General features: G+C 41.4%; 2 protein-coding genes across 3 annotated transcripts; one reads left to right on the forward strand and one right to left on the reverse strand.

Moving 5' to 3' along the window:
• Positions 1–65: 65 nt before the first annotated feature.
• Positions 66–16389, forward strand: LOC131324672 (uncharacterized). 2 transcript variants are annotated; one of them, XM_058356744.1, is made up of 4 exons: positions 66–419; positions 6590–7540; positions 15440–15487; positions 15713–16389. In XM_058356744.1, the coding sequence occupies exons 1-4, from the start codon at positions 171–173 to the stop codon at positions 16151–16153; spliced, it is 1689 nt and encodes a 562-aa protein (XP_058212727.1). In that variant the 5' UTR covers positions 66–170; the 3' UTR covers positions 16154–16389. The 2 variants fall into 2 exon arrangements, with proteins under 2 accessions (XP_058212727.1, XP_058212728.1); XM_058356745.1 differs by lacking the exon at positions 66–419 and adding an exon at positions 2228–2398.
• A 467-nt stretch (positions 16390–16856) lies between these two features.
• Positions 16857–20090, reverse strand: LOC131324673 (embryonic protein DC-8-like). The gene is made up of 3 exons (XM_058356746.1): positions 19335–20090; positions 18323–18447; positions 16857–17860 (listed from the first exon to the last, which is right to left on the reverse strand). The coding sequence occupies exons 1-3, from the start codon at positions 19854–19856 to the stop codon at positions 17635–17637; spliced, it is 873 nt and encodes a 290-aa protein (XP_058212729.1). The 5' UTR covers positions 19857–20090; the 3' UTR covers positions 16857–17634.
• Positions 20091–20676: the final 586 nt, after the last annotated feature.

Genomic DNA, 20676 nt, shown 5'->3' on the forward strand with positions numbered 1-20676 from the left:
TGTGATAGTTGAAGGGGTGTCCTTGCAAATAACCCTTATTGGAAGTATAATGCTGAAAACAGAAACACCAAACTGATTGCGAAAATCTCACTACCACCGAATTCCGTCCGATTCGACTTTTACAAATCAAAAAATAAACTTCACAGTCGTCGGTCCTGATCATAAATCAAATGGACGAGAGGATTCATCATCACCATCACCGTCACAGGGGTAAGGAAGAGGAGGAGGAGGAGGATGAGAGCGATGAAAGCGGCGACGAATTCACGTCGGAGGACGAAGGGACGGAGGACTACAGGCGCGGCGGATACCACGCCGTCCGTGCAGGCGACGCCTTCAAGAGTGGCCAGTACGTTGTCCAGAGCAAACTCGGCTGGGGCCACTTCTCCACCGTCTGGCTCGCCTGGGACTCCCTTAACTCTGTACCTCTCTCTCTCTCTCTCTCTCTCTCTAGATATCTTGCTTGTCTTTTGGTCTTGTGATTCATAACGTATGTACCCAACAGCTTCGGGTTTGATCTGATACTCCGTTGAGTGAAGTTTTTTTTGTTTTTTTTGGGTAAGTTAAATTTTCATAGAGAAAGAACCAACCAAGCACGGACCAAAGGAATGCCCTTACAGTCCAATACTAGCTAGTTACTACTAGCTAGAAATGAGCAACAAAAGCAAACTAGAGGAGGAGCCCTAACAACAGAACTAGCATGTATTTAAACAAAAACAGAGGGAGGATATTCCATGCAAGGCATGGTAAACGATTTTCATCTGTCTTGGCAACCCCTTTCCATGGCATGAGGCATGCTCTCTAATCTGTTTTGATCCTGGCAATAAGGGCTTCATGAGTAAGGCTCTGCCTCTTGAAGACCCTGCAATTCCTTTCACACCATGAACTGTAGATTACAGCAGCCAAAGAAAGCTTCAATATAGCATACTTGAATTTGGAACTCCTACTATGCTGCCCCATCCAAGCTACCTCATCAGGAAAGGTATGCCCAGCCCTACTAGTATCATTTGCTTGGAGAAAATGAGCCCAGACTCTAGCAGAATATGCACAACTGAAAAAAAGATGAGCATGCGTTTCTTGCCCCAACCCACACAAATCACAGCCATCATCAGAGATAACTCCCCATGCATGAAGCTTGTCCTTGGTAGGCAACCTACCTAGGAGTGCAATCCGCTCAATTATTGCCCATCTAGCTAGGCACATAATGTGAACACCAGATAACTTTGTGCCAAGGCACAATAGGAACTTTCACTCTAATGGCCTCCCAAGCAGTCTTGGTAGTGAAGGAGCCACTAGGGTGTAAAGTCCATTGGACTGAATCTTTACCAGTGGTATTAAGTAACAAAACTTCTCGTTCTAGGCCACTTCCAACTCCCATTCTCAATGATAGTAACTGTCCTTAACAGATAGAGCCAGTGGAATGTGTTCTGCCCATTACCCACAACACATTTCATCCGAGCTTGAACTAAACCTCTGAATTTAAGAAGTTTCCTCATCGTCCAAGAAGTATTCTAAGGAATCTCCGTAACCCAAAATCAAGAATTCTTGATGACAAAGGTATGTATCCATTTGACCCAAAGAGTGTTAGATTTGTTACAAACATCCCATATGTGCTTGACCATAGCTGCTTTGTTCCATTCTTCAAGAAACCTAAACCCAAGGCCTCCTTCATTTTTAGGTTTGCAAACTGACTGCCAATTCCCTTTGGCCCCAGTTCTCATGTCTGGACCTGTCCAAAAGAAAGCTTTAAGTGCACTCTCAATCTTGGCTAAGACTTTGAACAGAAGAATGAAGGTTGAACTCCAGAATACTTGAAACTAAATAACATTGCATTTATGAGTTGAGCTCTGCCACCATATGATAGGAGTTTGCTGGACCAAGAGTAGACCCTTTGGAGAATTTTCTCAATCAATACATTACAGTCTTGAGCTCTAAGAGCAAGTCCAACGGGGGGATGAAAAATGAGGGGATGGATAGTTCTTTTAGTGTGAATAATTGATTAAAAAAAAGGGGTAAGAAAAAAAAACCCAATGGGCAGATTAAAGATCAAAAAAGAAAAAAAAAAGCCCAACAGCCTAGCCCAACACCCCCCCTCCCCCCTTCATCTCCTCTCTCTCTCTCTTAGAGAAGAAAACCCCAGCTCTCGAGATCTTGATCGATTGAGACCGAGAAAATCTCGTTCTCTCTCTCTCTCAACCCTCCTCTCGATCGACCCCAAAAATTTTCCTGATCAAACCCCCCCCCTCTCTCGACCGTCTAAGAATGGAACCCCCTCTTTCCGTCGACTCTCCGACGAGGGTTGTTGCCGGTGTTCAACCTTTCAGTTGTGGTTCAAGCTTCAAGCGGCCAAATTTTGAGATTTCCAGATTCCGGCGAGCTACAACCTTTTCCGGCGACTCAGGTATACTCCGGCCGTCCATTTTTCTTTTAAATTAGTTGCCTTGCTGAGCTGTCTAGGGATGGAAAGATGCATCTGTTGGAGATATGCCTTGAATTTGGGATGGTCGAAGAAAGGTATTTGACTTCCTAAAAGATTTGTTTCCTTGTTGGTTTAGACTTTGGGTGCAAGGAATTTTGTTTGGGCAAGTATTGGTTTTAGGAAGGACTCTGTGGCTATACATATAGCATTATTCTCTTCATTAGGTTTTGGACTTCTTGAGTGAATCCCTTTGGAGAGGCCCCTAGGGGGTCTCTCATGTTGAAGATTAGATATTAGGGTTTTGGTTTATGCTCTATTGGGTTTCACCTAGGGTTTTAGTATCCCTATCGGGTTCCGTCAGAGGTTTGTCCCTAGATATCTGTAATTGGATGCTTCAATGAGAGTTACGGGTATAGCCGGCTCTGTGTGTTATCTCCTTGTTTATAGTGGATCCTCTTGCTCTTCTCCCGTGGACATACCCAATTTGGGGAATCACGTAAATCTTGTGTTCTTGATTTTTGCTTGTTGTTTTGTTTATATTCTCAATTTCGTTTTCGGCAGAACAAATTGGTATTAGAGCTCCGGATTTTCAATTCGAGGCTTTCGTTTTCCGCTGCGTACTGTGCAATTGGTGATCGTTTCAATGGCAACTCGTTATGAAGTTGAGAAGTTTGTTCAATAAAGATTATTCAAGTGTTTTCTGTTGGAGGAGATGTATAAAGTTTGTCAAGGGTTTGAGGAGGAAACTATATTTACCGGTATACTCGTTCGGTAAGTAACTCTGTGGTGGAGTCGGTAATTAACTCCGTGGGGAGTTTGAGCAGATCTTCGTGTGTATCCGGGAGGGATGCATTGGGTGAGAGGTGCCCGTTGGAAGATAGAGGCTCAATTTGGAGGCATGTGCGGCTGGATTTCCTGAGTCACGTTTGCAAGGTCAAGCAGGTGTGCTTAAGCCTTGCTCGTTTGTGCCGTTGGTGATTGCCCCGTGCGGGGCTTTTGGGGAGATGAGTGATTGAAGGAGAGGATTGCCTATAGTGTTGAGTTCGAGGGAATTCAAGTCAAGGTGGAGATTTGTTGGAGATATGCCTTGAATTTGGGATGGTCGAAGAAAGGTATTTGACTTCCTAAAAGATTTGTTTCTTTGTTCGTTTAGACTTTGGGTGCAAGGAATTTTGTTTGGGCAAGTATTGGTTTTAGGAAGGACTCTGTGGCTATAAATATAGCATTATTCTCTTCATTAGGTTTCGGACTTCTTGAGTGAATCCCTTTGGAGAGGCCCCTAGGGGGTCTCTCATGTTGAAGATTAGATATTAGGGTTTTGGTTTATGCTCTATTGGGTTCCACCTAGGGTTTTGGTATCCCTATCGGGTTCCATCAGAGATTTGTCCCTAGATATCTGTCATTGGATGCTTCAACGAGAGTTACGGGTATAGCTGGCTCTGTGTGTTATCTCCCTATTATAGTGGATCCTCTTGCTCTTCTCCCGTGGACGTACCCAATTTGGGGAACCACGTAAATCTTGTGTTTTTTATTTTTGCTACTTGTTTTGTTTATATTCTCAATTTCGTTTTCGGCACAACAGCATCTACGGATGGATATATCCATCCCCATATCCATCAAAGCCATTTTCCATCTCCTTTTCCATCCCCCCATTGGAGACCAGATTTCCCATTTGGGGCTGGAAAATGGCTATAACAACCCCCCATTGGAAGTGCTCTAAGCCTGGAAGTGATAAGGGGAACACCAAGGTATTTTGCAGGAAGAAAAGTCTCAAGGATTGCAAGGGTAGTGTATAAAGCATTCTTAACTTGTTGATTCACCCTAGCAAAAACAATGGAACTCTTTTGGAGGTTAGGTTGTAAACCAGCAAATTATGAAAGTCATATAACACATCTTTGATCAACTGAAAGGAATTGGTGTCTGCCCCACAGAGGATAAAAAGATCATCTGCAAAGATGAGGTGACTAATAGTGAGAGCTTTGCACTTGGGGTGGAAAGTGAAAGCCAAGTGATTAGCCATGTAACTGAGCACAGCAGTAAATGCCTCCATAACTAATAGAAACAAATAAGGAGAGAGGGGGTCAACTTGTCTCAACCCCCATCTTGCCAGGGAAGAAACCAACCAAACGTTGAGGAAGTTACTTGAATTGTTACAGTGAATAGTGATATAGACCGTCTCCAGCCCTTACTCAAACTTATACTAAATTGAGTAAAAAGCTTCGTTTGGTATGAATAACTTCAATGGGCAAACTTATTTCTAAGCACAAATCTGAGTAAAAGCTTCATTAATGGCATAACTGTAAATTGTGAAGAGCAAAACAAACCTTTCAAGATTTCAGTAATAATTTGTGTCTCGCGTCTCCCTTGATTTGGTTAAAATTTTGTGTAATACTTTTGAGTCAAGGATTGGAATGAGTTTAAAGCGCTTTTATTTAGGATTTGGTTCTATGAACTTAATTTGGGTAAAGTTTGATAAACACAAGTGGGAAGCAGCCGGCTGAGTTTAGTAGGTTTACCGATGAATGGGGAATTACAAGGAGAATAGCGATATGGAGACGAAATCGAACTTGATCACAAGGCAAAGACCACCTTCTATATCAAAACACTAGCTGCCCGTTCCATTGTTTAGTCATCCAATTCGTTGATATCTACGCTTGTGAGTGAATGGTCTCATTGATGGCAAGGATATGAATTCCATGGCCACAAAAGTTGAAGAATTTTGATAAAGAAAATATTGTCCCTTGATTTGAGTGGAGAGATTTATTCGGGTATGAGTTAAGTAATGGAGATGATTTGGAGTTTTATTTATTTTTAACTCAAATTTAATTTTGACTCTAGATTGAGCAAGGGCTGGAACCTGGAAGATGCCCTTATTGGTTGTTTTTTGATAATCCTCTACTTGGTTACTAGGGAAGATAACAATAAAAAAATGGTTTTAGTCCTTCCACTCTGCTTAGAAAAATATATTTTCCTGAGGTGGAATTCTTTATCCGCCTTTGTTTTGTCTCTCTTGCTCTCTCCAAATCTTGTGTCTTTGTATTGAACTTGTGATTTTGGCAGTATAATGAATGGAACAGCCTCGACCTTGATATGATGCTACGTGGAGGAAATTAATCTTCGTCTAGTTGCTTATTTTCTCTGAATGGATGTTTAGTTACCGAGTTGGTTGGTTTTTCAGTCCTCTCTATTTGAATACCTGAGAAAATGGAGGAAGAAAAAAAAAACTGCAGGTAGGTTTTAGTCATTTCAGTCTGCTTAGAAAATGTACTCTCGGTTTAAACTCTTGGAAATCCTCCTTGCCATGTTAGTAAAAGCACACCAAAACATACCTGTACACACGACAGTGAAACACCAAAATTCGACCCTTATTTCCTAAATCCATAAGGGAGAACGATGCACTATGAGATGGAAAAATACTCAAAACCCACAGCATTACCTCGATCCTTGCTTAAAATTAACTGAGACCTCACTAATCGAGTATCACTGAGGCATGAGCACCTTAGCAGAAAATGCAATGCAGTGTGCTTGGAAGTCCCACCCTTACTGAGCCATTGCTGTGCTGCTCCTCCCATGCAAAAAACCCAGTTGATTTTGCAATGTAGAATTCTACTTATCCATGACTTTCCTCCCCCAAGTGAAAAGTAAGTAGCTGCTCACATTTCGTCTACTTCCTTTCACCATCTTACCTAAAGGCAATTTTTCATTCCACCTTAAACAGTACTCGCATGGCTGGAGTCCTAACTTTTTTTGGGGTTTAGACAGTGGTTAAAAGGAAGAGGAGATTATCTGAACATCCGTTTTGATACTTTCGTCCCTGAGAATTCTGAGTGCTGGACATTGAGAGTCTGATACCAGTATTTGTTTAGCTCAGTTCAATGGAGCTGTTATTTTTAACTTCTTAGATCCCAAAAGATATGAAGCACATACTTTTTGGTCTTTTTTTGGCGTGCAGTATCTCAGACTGTTCTATGGGTGTTAAAATTACTGTGTAACGCTATGTACTTATTTTTTGGACTCCAAAAAGTTAGGGAAGTACGTCTGAAATCCCAACCAAAATAGTAACTTCAACTCAAAATTAGCATTCTTTCTTTCACCGCAATCAAGGAACCAACTGCTTCATGAGTGAGGTGCTTCTCGTTTCCTGCTTAATGTATATTTTCATGAACATTGCAGCGATATGTGGCGCTGAAAGTGCAAAAGAGTGCGCAGCATTACACGGAGGCAGCCATGGATGAGATTACCATCTTGCAACAGATTGCAGAAGAAGACCCGGAAGATAAGAAATGTGTGGTGAAGCTGTTGGATCATTTTAAGCACTCAGGTCCAAATGGGCACCATGTTTGTATGGTCTTTGAGTATTTAGGGGATAATCTACTGACACTTATCAAGTATAGTGATTACTGTGGAATGCCTATTCAGAGAGTCAAGGAAATATGCTTTCATATTCTGGTGGGGTTGGATTACTTGCACAGACAGCTTTCGATTATACATACTGATTTGAAACCGGAGAACATTTTATTATTGTCCACGATTGACCAATCTAAGGATCCTAGGAAGTCTGGCGTTCCTCTTATTCTTCCTAACAGCGTGAACAAGACTGTGTTTGGGACTACTATTACCACAGATGTCAAGCCATCCAATGGGGACTTGACTAGAAACCAAAAGAAGAAGATTAAAAGAAAGGCTAAGCGAGCTGCTCAGGGTTGTGCAGGGAAGGAAGCTTCAGCAGAAACTGAGACTGACCCTGAAACATCTGGTGCTGTCGAGAGTTCTGGTAATTCGAATTCAAATATGGGTTCTGTCTATGCGAATGCCGTATCTACAGCTGATGGAACTGGGCAAGGAAGTCTGGGTCGTAAAAGAGGAAGCCGATCCGCAAGGCAGCAGCTGTTGGCTTCGGTTGACCTGAAATGCAAGTTGGTTGACTTTGGTAATGCTTGCTGGACTTACAAGCAGTTTACAAATGACATCCAAACGAGACAATATAGGTGTCCAGAGGTTATCCTGGGGTCTAAATATTCTACTTCTGCTGATCTTTGGTCATTTGCTTGCATCTGTTTTGAGCTTGCAACTGGTGACGTTCTTTTTGATCCTCATAGCGGTGACAACTTTGACAGAGATGAGGTATGGATGTGTCTTTCAAATATCATATTTGTTTATCGTGATTTGATATGCTTTTAGTTGTGTGTGAAAGTTGAAGATCATAGTCATTCGAGCAATTAACATGTGTGTGAAAGTTGAAGATCAGAGAGGGAGAAAGTGAGGGATACAAATAATACAAGGTGGTGAAACCTGGTATGGCGTAATGCTTGCTAAATTACATATATGTTCATTCTTTCTTTCTGTCTGTCGTTTTCTTTTCTTTTTGCATGCGGGGTGGGGTGGTGTGGTGTGTGTGTGTGTGTGTGGGGGGGGGGGGAGAATCATGACAGTTTGAACCGAGGCAGTCGTTTATCCTGTTGTTAGTCTGCTGTAGCTGTGAAGGTGTACAGTCATCATTTATCTCCACATTACTTTTTCTTTTTCATCGACATTAGCCACTATGGTTTAGGCCTGGTGCGGAGTGGTTCCCAGACTTTTAAACTTGGCCACATAACCTCCTTAGGGTTTGTGTGGTAAGAAGTACAATTAGAGAACTCATGCATATCAACACTTGTCATACATGTGACTAGCCAAAATGTAGTTCTTTTTAAACTTTAATATGAATTTTCCTCTAAATATAATGACAAAAACGCCCTTAGGCTAATAGAAAAAAGCAATTTAATGAGGCTCGTGGAATAAGTTCTAAAATTCTCTCTCTCTCTCTCTCTCTCTCTCTCTCTCTCTCTCTCTCTCTCTCTCTCTCTCTCTCTCTCACGAACGACCATCCCCTCCTCCCTACGCTGCTGTTCTTTCTCCTACTGTCACGAACGACCATCCTCTTTCCATCCCACCCCCTCCCTCCTCCCTACGCTGCCGTTCCTATACAATCATGCGAACAGAGTGGACTATCAGTGGCAGTTTATGGGATTATTATTGAAGCATGTTGAAAATAATTTGACGGGCCTTAAAAGGTCACTTTTGCATAGATGTCGCCTAAGAGTTTAAGACTTTCAACTGAATCAAAGGGAGTTTGTGGAACCCACTACACAGTGATATTGTTATCTATTCTGCACATGCAATAGGTTCTTCTATGCTCTACTCTCTCTTTTTTTACTTTTCATATCCCCTCATATTCATTATAAATTGAATCCATTTACTACAAGGAACAGCTAAATCTGAAACTTGGTAGAAAACGCTATCATGTGGCTCAGGCTTGCTACACATCTCAGCTACCCACCTCTCATTCTTCCTTCTGGAATTAGGCATTCTGATATTTTTATGTGCAATGATTTCTTTTCTTTGTGGGTTTTATGCAGCTGCTGCTGGTTAGCTTTGTCTATAATTGGATAACTGTTGTCTATAATTGGATAACTGTTATCTTCAATGACTTACCAGTTTTATTTTTTTGTTAATATTCCATGTCAACTTTTAAGCTTCTCTTCTTTTTTGAGATACTTATTTGATATATTCATTTAAATATCGTAGATACTTTGATGGGAAGGAGATACCTTTTTTTTCTAAAATTATGAGCCTTTTGATTTCTACTCTGTTTAGTTTGAAGTCAAGAGAGTGCAACCATACTTTGAGATAATTTTTTGACATGTTAGATATTTTTGGGGTATAGAGGGGTGTATAGGTCCTTTTTTATATTTTGACATTTTCCTTTCTATTCTTTGCTCTCTTTTGTACATGGGTGGCATCCCCTTAATGCCTTTGCATCAAATTCTTAGAAGAAGCAGAATAATTTTGTGGGCTGTTAGACTTATTTTATTCCAAGCATCAAGACACGTATCTTTGTATGACGATAATTAGGTGACACGCTTGTTCCCCAAGAAAGAGACTCAAGTTCCTAGTCCAATTAGAAAAGGCTTAAACTGGAGGGAAGAAATGTGATTGCCCACCTTGTTGATTTCCTCTAACAGGCACTGCATTTGCTCCAGTCAACCTCGAGCAATTCTTATGGATGTGGCCCTGCTGTCCACAACTAAAGCTTATTTCCACATGTTGCCCACTCAGGTACATTGCCACCTTGGTTCCTATTCAGCTGATTCCCCAGGTTACCATTCCCAACATTTATCTTCTTGCTACTTACATTGTTGTTACCGCCACTAATTCCCCCCCTTCCTCTTATTATCATGAAACTGGCGGACAGCCACCTTTCCTTGTTCAACGAGTACCGCTCGATCAAATACTTGAGCATATGTCTCCAACCTCATTGGTTTGATTGTTATCAAAATATCTGGTCTCAACCCATCCTCAAACTTCTTTGCCTTTTTATCCTTTTTTCCACCAGATGTGAAGCGTATGGAGACAACTTAGTAAACTCGGTGGGATACTCAACCACCCTCATCTTATCTCCCTGTTTAAGCAGTTGAAACTCTGCACTCAAGGCATCCTGTATTGCTCTGGGAATGTGCTTTTCCTTAAAACAATATTTCAAATCGAGTCAATACCATGGCCAGCTCCGTTGGTTCTATGATCTGCGACCAGGCATCGGCATCACCTTGGAGCTGATAGGCAGCAAAACTTGCCTTTTGTTGTTCAGTACATTGCAATATTTGAAAATCTTTTTCAGAGCTGCTATCCATGCTTCAGCCTTTATGGTATCAATCTCCATGAAAAGTTAGGGGTTTTAATTTCAAGAATTCCCTAATGTTAACCTCTCTCCCAGGCTCCTCAGGTTGGTCTAAATTTTGAGCGGGAGGTTCAATTGGAACTCTTTGTGGTTCAGTGGGACCGGGAGCTACGATTGGAGGGGGTGGCGGTTGTGGTGCTGGCAGTGCTTGAGGTGGAACATGTGGTGGTTGTGCAGGTATAACAGGGGGGGTTGTTGGTTACTAACTGTATCCTGAAGATTGGTTACAACGCCTACCAACCCTTGTAAGATTTGTTCCATTCGATTCATGCACTCATCTGACTGGGGTTGACTTGACGAGGCATTACCACATGTGTTTACCATGGTTCCTAAATAGAAATGTAAATATAAAACTACTTAATTATTTAATGACAATTAATATTGCCAAAATTACTGAAAAGTACTAATAAAAGTCTTGTAGATAACATTTTTTTCCCCATCATATTCGCATCTTACTGAACTTGCAGTTACATAACCCAACTGCATGGGCATCATCATATCACAGCAAAAGATGACATACAACTAACTGCTGACAATACACATACTACTAGCAAAAAGACCAGATAATGTACATACACCCGGTCTAGTACTTCACCAAATACTACACAAGTACAACTAGAAAAGTCAGTCTCTGTCGTTGAGTCCATGATAGGCTCCAGTGACCGATTCCTTTGACCTAAAGGACTGGGCGTCCTAGTGGTCAGTCTCGGTCGCGTCGTCGTCAAAAGACGGCTCCTCTGGGTCATCCTCCACTAGAGCCTCTGGAGTAGGCGAAGGAGCAGGAACTGGCACCTTCAGAGCAGCCACAGGTGCAAGCTCAGGGACATGTGCCCTAAGTCACCGTGGGCATCTGCTCGGTCTACGATGTCACCGTATCTCTGTGGGTTAAGTACATACTCTTGACTCAGTGCGGCCGTATGCATACGAGTTTCGACTTGATACAAACCTTTCGCTTGTTTCATAAGGTCAAGGTGCATAGGTCTGGCTTGGTATACTCGAGACACTTCTTCATAGACGACTTCTTCTGCAGCTACCGCATTTCTTGAGTGGTACAGGTGGGATTTAATGGAGTGGCTCGTGGACTTGGAGCCTGGTAACTCATGTGATCAATTTCACTTCCGCTTGTTTCATAAGGTCAAGGTGCTTAGGTCTCGCTTGGTATACTCGAGACACTTCTTCATAAACGATTTCTTCTGCGGCTACCGCATTTCTTGAGTGGTACAAGGTGGGATTTAATGGACTGGCTCGTGGACGTGGAGCCCGGTAACTCATGTGATGCCCACCACGGGAGTCATAGGTATCAATGGAGTACATCCTGCAATATGAAATTAACTTTGATCAAAACTCAAGTTTAAGGAAACAAAATGTCTTTCTAAGGCGGTATGAGAGCTATAGTTTTGGAACTTTATTTAAAAATCCAGAGTTGAAGGTGTAACACATATAATTTTTTGACTTAAGTGGTACTTGTATAGATAATAGGATTAAATGTAATTATGTCAACACGTATGTTGAATTTATGGGCTTTTCTTTTTAGCAAAGATTGAAAACTAAATTTAAGAGGTTGGTTTTCTTAATTTACATGGTTTCATGGCACTTGTGGAGGTTAGCTGCTTGATATTAAGGTGGTTGCTTGTAAGCAGTTTCTCATTGAGGTGGTTGTCTGTCGTGTTATGTTCAAAAAATAATTGGTAAGCTCTTTTGGTATCTTATTTGGAGAAGCAATCATTGTCCTGAGAAGGGTTTTCAGATAGTAGTAGATCATGTTTTAGCCCTTGTATTTTCCCCCAAACATAAAAATCTAGTCTTGCAGTTTAGGGGTTTGTTTTGAGTCTCATAACCCATCTATGTAGAGCCTTTCCTATCAATTTGTAACGAATCTGTCTGAAATCCTATTTTTTGGTAACTTTGTCATTATTAGCCTATGTGTTAGTTGGATTCACCTTTGATTATGGCTTTCGGGACTTCCAAACTACTATTTCACAAAATTATCATATGGTTTAACAGTAGAGCTTTTAGATTTATGGGTGTCGTGTAGTTGCAAATGATGATTAACACGACTTTAGTCAGTTGGCTTTGGTTTGATATTATAAGGGATGTCCAATTGAGCTCGAGGTCCAAATTTTGGAATTGACCGTGGCATTGTTTGTCACATAACACTGAAACAACATTAGTCATGTGAACCCAATCAGTGGCGGAGCCAGGGTTTTGATTCTGGGGGGCCGGCTTAAAAAACATATATTTTTTATCGGAATATATACTTATTATATTATAAGATTTTTGCTTTCTAATTCATTACATTTGTACATTAAAATGATTCTTTAGACTAATTCAAATGTCATGTGCTTATTTTTTATTTATGAAAGAAATTGAGAAATGAGAATGTAAAATAACTGATTTTTTATCAAATCGAACCAAAATTAATGAAGATTATAACTAGCTATACACGAATAATTATCAATAATATTCAAAATCAGGTATATACAAAATAAAATTTTTAAAACTCGGACACTCGGGAGCCAGGGCCGAGGGGGCCCCAGGTCCCAACATAGCTCTGCCCCTGACCCCAATTAATAGTAGCAATTTGCCCGTATTGTTATTTGTATAGATTGGATTACCTTCTTCAAATTTAATGGGAGGAATTGCCATGGGAAATTTCTTGTTGAGTGTATAATAGGCATTCTATTAAGTCAAACTAGTCTCTACCATATTGATGCAGTAGGATTTATGGGAATTGTTGTCATTTTAGTGTCTTTAGTGTGTGTAAGGTTTTGAGTCTATAAATAGGTAAGTTGTCTCTCATTTTGGTAGCTTTTGATTATTAAGAATATTGAATATATTGATTGAGACATAGTTTCTTTCTCTACCATTTATCCCCTTGAATGAGATTTTGCTCTCTTTCTTTGAATCTTTGATTCCCTTTGATATTTTGGTTGCATCATTTGGTATCAGAGCTAGGCTCAAATCCTAGCCCTTTCATCTTTTCTGGAAACCTCGCAGGAACCCTAAAACGGCGCTGAAAAATTTCGCCGGGGCCCCCAATCCACTCGTCTCCTACAGATCTACCCAACCTAAGACCATAAACCACGATTTCGACTCTCAAAACTCTCCAATCGATCATTTCGAAGTTGATTTTTCACTGTTTTGAACACTCAAGACCCATTTCGCCCCTTTTCGAAGCTGTACAAACTATTTTGTGCACAACCAACAGCTTTCTACAATTTTGAGCACTCCCCTGGTGATTTTGATCTGACCCAGCCCTTAATCGATCTTTGATTTCCAGTTTCAGACGTGACCCAGCCATTTTCGAGGCTCGAATTCAATTAGGGACTTAGATCTGCCATTTTTGGCACTCGAAAGCCAAGAAGGGATTTGGGTATCATCTAACCTATTTTTTTTTTTAACTCGGGAGCCATTTTACCCGAAATAAGATCCGCGAGATCCTTTTTTTTATTACAGCCATTGGATCTAATCCAACGGCCTACGATCGAGGGGCGGATGGAGAGTAAAATCCGGAATACATGATATGAAAAGAACTGTATATATATATCGGGGCGGTTCCGAGGACCCTTAAAAAAACCTCTAAAAAAACCCTCCCAAGTTTCCGATCGAATTTTGATGATCCGAGCCGCTCAATGTAATCAGGACGTGATTTTAAGGGTACCCGCTTGAAATCAGCAAAAAAAATGACCGAGAAGGGCTTCATCCGAACAATTTTTTATTGAACGGTTCAATAAAAAAATGCTCAAATCAAGCCCTTCCCCATTTTTTTGTTTTTGCCAATTTATCATGGGCACCCTTAAAATCACGTTCTGAACACATTAAGCGGCTCGGATCATCAAAATTTGATCAGGAACTATGAGATTAAGATTTGGGGGGTTTTTTTAGAGGTTTTTTTAAGAGTCTTCGGAACCTTAGACAGCCAAAATGCGGACTTGTGATCTCAACCATTGGATCGTGATTTTAATGATCTGGATAAATGATTTATGACCATCAGCAGATCCGAACCATTGAAATCACGATCCAATGGATGTTAGCGACGTCCGCATTTAACGAAAATAAGGGCGACCTTATTAGAAGGCCCTTGTATTTTATTAATTAAATATATAAAGCCAGATCTGCTAACCCCATATTTGACACCCAATCTCGGCCACTCATTTCAATGGCTGTGATTAAAACATTATCACTCCTCACCCTATCCCTCCCTCCCCCTTCTCCATGACATAGGCCCACCTTTGCCACAACCCATTTCCGGCAACCCTTTTTCCAGTGAGTCCTATTTGTCCGACGACCCATTATATTTATACTTGAAGATCGGGAAATTCTTTACAAAAATCTCAAAAAAACAATAAAAAGGACTATCAAAAAGATTAGGAAAGTCATTGCAGTTTTGAAAAGAAAAAAAAAAACAAACTCTTATTATTTAGAGATAGAGATAGATTATGTTTATATTTATACCCACTCCAGTCGGTGACCCATTATGTTTTTTGTCTTTTGATGCGTTTGTTTATCCAGCAAGTCCCATTTTTCCGGCAACCTTCTCTCTCTCTCTCTCCCATTTTTTCCGGCGAAACCCTTCGTGAAGCATGAAAAATGGACCAAATTCCATAAATAAAGACTTCTAATCCATTTCCATTTTCTTTCACAAACTACACCATATTCCAAATTGGCAAGAATATGGTGTTAGCATGAATATGGTGTTAGCATATTCTGCCCCTATGTATATATATTTAGTCCGTCTATGTCCTATGATGCCCCGAAAGTAGCGGCCATTGTTCAGGCACGTTTTCCCCTCCAATGCATAATTAAATGCATAAGATATGCTCAAAGCAAGAAGCATGAAACTATTCAAAGGAGAGGAAGTGTACATATTTTCGTGGTGTTTTAGATTTTATTTATCTCCTGCTCCTGGAAAGGATTTGAGAGTCCTGGCATGACGCTTTATGAGTTTTCCTTCTTGGCAATTCCCTTGTGCTGAACTGGAACACATCCATCTGTTTTACAACTAAGTCGATTTGTTGGTACATAATTCTGCAATTCAGTTAGTTTGATGATGCATGTCACTTGCTATTCAAATCTGGAAACTCATTTGGAAAAGGTTCTTGATTTTACGTCAAAGTAACCTATCACCTGATGTTGCGTGTAATCGGTTGCTTAATTGTGTTTTTTTCCGCCTATAGAGTAAACTGTGTAGTGAAGGTTATCAAAATATATTATAGTCTATTGAAGAACTATTCAACTCCTCTTTGGCTTTCCGCTGCAGACTTGCAGTTGACCATTATCAACCAAATTTAATTCTCTATATACAGGACCACTTAGCATTGATGATGGAGCTTCTAGGGATGATGCCACGGAAGGTAAGAATCTCATTTCCGTAAACCTTAGGCTGTGTTGGGATCTCAGATTCGTGAAAGGATTTGCAGAAGGGAAAAAGGTGAATGAGATTTGTGAAGCTAAAATTTTCTGTTGTTCTTTTGATCTTCTTTCCCCTTCTCAAAATCCTCCACAATTCAAAGATCCAACCCAGCCTTGTTGCACTCAGCCCAACGAATGTGACCTTGAAAACCTTGATACCTCGACAGATTGCCTTGGGTGGCCGTTATTCGCGGGACTTCTTTAACCGATACGGTGATCTAAGGCACATTCGTCGCTTGCGTTTCTGGCCCATGAACAAGGTTCTAATGGAGAAGTACGAATTCAGCGAGCAAGATGCCGCTGAGTTGGCTGATTTCCTTGTCCCCATTCTTGATTTTGTCCCTGAGAAGCGGCCAACTGCTGCCCAATGCCTACTTCATCCTTGGATTAGTTCAGGTCCTCGTCTTTTAGAGCCTTCAACACTGTCTACTCAATCCCAAGCTGCTGATACTTTATTTTGCGAGAAAATGATGAGGGAGAAAGGGGAGACAGAAGTCGTGGAGGTTGGAATGGGGAAGATAGCAATCAATGCAGATTCGAAACAAGTCAAAAATCCTCAGTCTATGAGTAAACTGTCAAAGACCGATATAGGAAGTTCATCTAGGTAGGTCCATTTCAGGACTTTGGTTGGACCTTAGATTGCTTAAAAAGAAAAGTATAGAAAAGAAGGAAATAATTTGCTTTGCGAGTCCCTTTCCGTGTTCTCTTCCTTCATAAATCCTTGATCCACACAGCTCTATTGTTTCTCCACTACCTGGGCATGTATAGTTTTTCATCACCAACATTTCATTGCTTGCAAGGCATATAATAATTCCCCCATCTATTTGAACTTTCATTTGGTTTGCGGATGGGTTTGTTAAGATGTGGGTTAAAAGTTGGAGCATTTGGTTAAAGCTGTTGGATTACACCAGATGAAAAACAGATTCTCCTCTGTGGCTCAATCATGTAACATATGCATGGGAGAAATAGTCTTACTGGAAATAGTTATGCTTGGTTTATTTGTGAAGGTTCCATTTTATATTTTAACTTCTTTTACTTCTGGGTGATTGTCATCCCGAATCGTTTAGGGTCTAGGGTCCTTTTCCGCCAATCGACAATGAGAACCATTCCTTCTTGTCTCCAAGCGCCAACCCTTTTGGACTCTATTTGGAGTCTCAGAAGACGTGCGACATTTTCTTATTTGCTGGCCGTCAATTAGGTGATAATACGAAATCCTAACGATACTCCCGGCCCGACAAACGTCCCGGAAACTGACCAAGAGTTTGTCCCGGAAACTGACCAAGAACGTCTCGATAATGGCTTGAATAACGACGTCCCAGAAACGGACCAAAAACGTCTCGGTAATGGCTTGAATAACGGCCCAAAAACCGCTCAGCAATGTGGGTAAGGCCACAGTAGCTAATATCAACTGATGAGCAAAAGGTCTGCTCAACTGAGTTTGAGACGGGGGCACTCGGGGTACATTTGGAGCGTGAACCAAAATCGAAATCTGACCATTACCATTTCAATTCGGATCAATCCCACCGTTACCATTTCAATTCGGATCTTCACCTGTGTCGTGTCTCCTAAGATAAGATCGATTTGGACATTCGAGCTCGGGTTTTTCGTTCGGTTCCACTAGTTGAACTTAAAGCGATTGTTCTGCAAGTATGGTCACCTCATTATAATTACTACACTGCATACCCATACACTTGAAACGATGATGTTTTCTATTTTTCTTGTTTCCTTTTCGGTCAGTGAAATAAGAGAGACATTTTATGTGACACAGATTACTTGAACATCGATTTGAGCAAGAAAAATTAGCTGCAAGTGCACATCGTTGTACCGAGGCCTCCAATGCCGAGCGATTCTCTCCCTTGTTCAGCTGAAGTCTCTGTATGTAACCCATATTAAACAGTAACTAGTAGTATTATTACATAACTTCATTTCCACACCCTAGCTGGAGACCAGCTACGCATGCATAATGTACAAAATCTTATTTCCCAAAACCGGAAGAACAAACAAAACCCAAAGCTATACAAACGAAAAAACAAGCAAGTAAAACATACGAAGCACTCAACATAGGGTAAACATAAGAAGCTTTTGCATTCTATTCCCGGCGCTCCACACGTTGCAAGTGCACCCTACCATATTCATCAACGGGGTTTCCTTCAGCATCTAGTACCACCTTCTCTGCCGTTGCTCTCTTTGTGCCGCCATGCTCACGTGCTGCCTGCGTCTCTTCCACAATGTCACTCGGCATTGTTAGCTTCTCCTTTATAGCTTCCTTCACGCTACCAATCGCGCTGAATATGTTTCTCGTCCCTGCAGTCCCCCTATCCATTCCCACAAAGAACATAACTAATTCGATTTCCATACGCATTTTATTGTCGGGAAAGTCTACAATACACACCCTTTAAAAATGTGTACCATATGCACCTATTGTATGGTTCATTTATAACATTTTAGTGTGTTTCGTAACTTTTGTTCTAAAACTTGTAACTTTTCAACAATACGATTCGTAACATTTTCATTATGATTCATTACATTTTGGTGCATTCGTAACTTTTTAGCAATACCATTCGTAACATTTTCTCTATAAGTCATAACATTTTGAGTGTGCATATGATACGCACCCAAACAGGGGTATGTATTATAGCATTCCCCTTTATTGCCTCGTTATCACATTAAAAGTCCATGTAAATTACAAGCGGTACGACACTTATTTTGACCTTGTTAACCACTCGGCACAAGTCCAGGCAAATGTGCATGTACATGTAAATATACTGAATTTTTACCTGTCCTCTGCAGTTTCCCTTTCTGCCTCTGCTCTCTTCCTCTCCTCATCATCGTACCCCTCCTCTCTCAGCTTCAACTCTTGCATCTTCCGTCTGGCTCCATCCTCCGTCTCCATGTATTTTTCCTACGAAAAATAATTATCCATCTCATTGTAATCTCCATATGCTTCAGTTCCATTGGCACCCCATATTTCCATCGGAACTAAATGAACCTTTACAGTTAGAAATGAATAAACAAAATTCTCCCACACAGAAAATTACGGAAACCTGTTTAAAACAAAGAAAGATAAAACCAATAACACTAACACTGGTCAATGTTAAGGCGGTTTTAGTGTAAAGGTAGTATTGAGGTGTGTGTGTATATATATCCAATTGACCAAAAAAAAAATAGTATTGAGTACATAAACTTTTAAGTAAGTTTGCATTCATTCAATGTAGTGTGCACTCTACAATTGCTCCCCAATAGATGGACCCTTACCTTATTTGCACGCGGGTAGCCTTTTTTTTTGGCCAACCACGGGTCGAAAACATAATGTCCCGCAAGTACAAAAAAAAAAAACTCTAGTGGTGCCTAGGCTACCTTAGGTCTTAAATATCAACTGTTACATATTGTATCGGCCGATACGCAATGGATTTTGTGCCTTCTCGATATGGTTACAGCCTAATGTCCTCGTGAGATGAAATACCCCATGCCTATCGTCATTTCCAATTAACGGATCAGTTCACGGCCGTTACGCAATTGTTACGGGCAATTTAGGCAGTTAAAATTTCTCTCCTCGAATGTAATTTTTAAAAATGCACAACCACTGCAAGCAATTCCCATTACATATCGAGATTTCGAAGGTTTTAAATATTGGCCAGTAAAAACGTTTCCCGTTACAAGCCTTCTGATACTGTTACCCATATATCGATGATACTGTTTCTCTTACATGTGGGTCCCATGCATGCCTATGTGAGTGCGATGGTTTATGTTGTGGCTTAATTTAATCTCATCTTCAGAGACAAGACTCACCTTAGGTTCCTCTTGGCTCTCATCCTGCCTCCTACCACCACCACTCAACGTCTCCATAGCCCTTTTCGCCTTCTCCGAAATCTTCCCCACGCCACTATCCTTCTTCTCTTTGGCTCTCTCTTTCGTCTCCTCCGCGGCCAACTCAGCCGTCTCCTTGGCCATCTCCTTTGCCGTTTCGGCCTTTTCCTTTACCGCCTCTTTCGTCTCTCCCGCCTTCTCTGCTGCCCTATCCGTAATCCCTCTCTCTTCCTCCTCCTCCTCCTGGGCCTGCTCCTCGTACCCGCCTTCCCTCAGCTCGTCGTAAGATTTGCCGATAACGGCCTCCTTGGCGCTTTCGAGAGTTTCGGCCACCGATTTCAGTATGGTTCCGATGACGCCGGGCCTTTCCTCTTGTCCTTGTTCGTAGTAATCACGGTCATGAGACTCCATTTTCGGTCGTCTATCTTCTTCTTCTTCTTCGTGCTCTCTCTCCTTCCTTTCTCTGTTTATATCACTGAGCTCTTTTTCTTGCCTTGATGCCATTTGACTATCCTAAAAAAAAACTCTCTCTCTCTCTCTCTCTCTCTCTCTCTAGTTTTTTCCGGCAAATCTAAACACCGAAAGCTCAACAACAGTAAAGTGTACAGAGACAATGAAGTGGACTGTTGGGCAAAACTTGGTTTTATCGTTTTTCTTGACAATAAGAGTTAAAAAGAGTATGAAATGTATGGGGTGGGGATCCGAGTGAGTAGTGAGTTTTTACGTTGTTGTGAATAACACGATAACACGTACGTGTAGCTGTGGGGTTGTTGATGTACACGTGGATGAGTAAGCTGGATGACACGTAGACTTGTATAGGAAGCTGCCAGCTGGGGTGGGGACTTGGGTGGCAGTTCGGTGTATGCTCATCCCAATCAAGTAAGTTCTGGGGGTGGGGCCGAATGACAAAGCTAGTTCTAGCCAAAGTTACTCCAGAAATCCTATTGGTACCGACGGGTACCATAGGGAAAATGTACCGACGGCCGCCGGACGGCCGTCTCCGGCCACCGGACGGCCGATCCGAGCCGTCCAAAAATTTTAAAAAATAAAATCGAGTGGGCCTACGCGAGAATCAATGGCATCCGAGGTGTGTAGGGTACTTGATCCGAGCACCCATTTTTCGTGTATATTTGTATATACGTGTATATACACGAAAAAGGGGTGCTCGGATCAAGTACTCTACACACCTCGGATGCCATTGATTCCCGCGTAGGCCCACTCGGTTTTATTTTTTAAAATTTTTGGACGGCTCGGATCGGCCGTCCGGTGGCCGGAGACGGCCGTCCGGTGGCCGTCGGTACATTTTCCCTATGGTACCGTCGGT

This window comes from Rhododendron vialii, chromosome 4a (genome assembly GCF_030253575.1).
Source record: "Rhododendron vialii isolate Sample 1 chromosome 4a, ASM3025357v1".
Taxonomy (NCBI): Eukaryota; Viridiplantae; Streptophyta; class Magnoliopsida; order Ericales; family Ericaceae; genus Rhododendron; species Rhododendron vialii.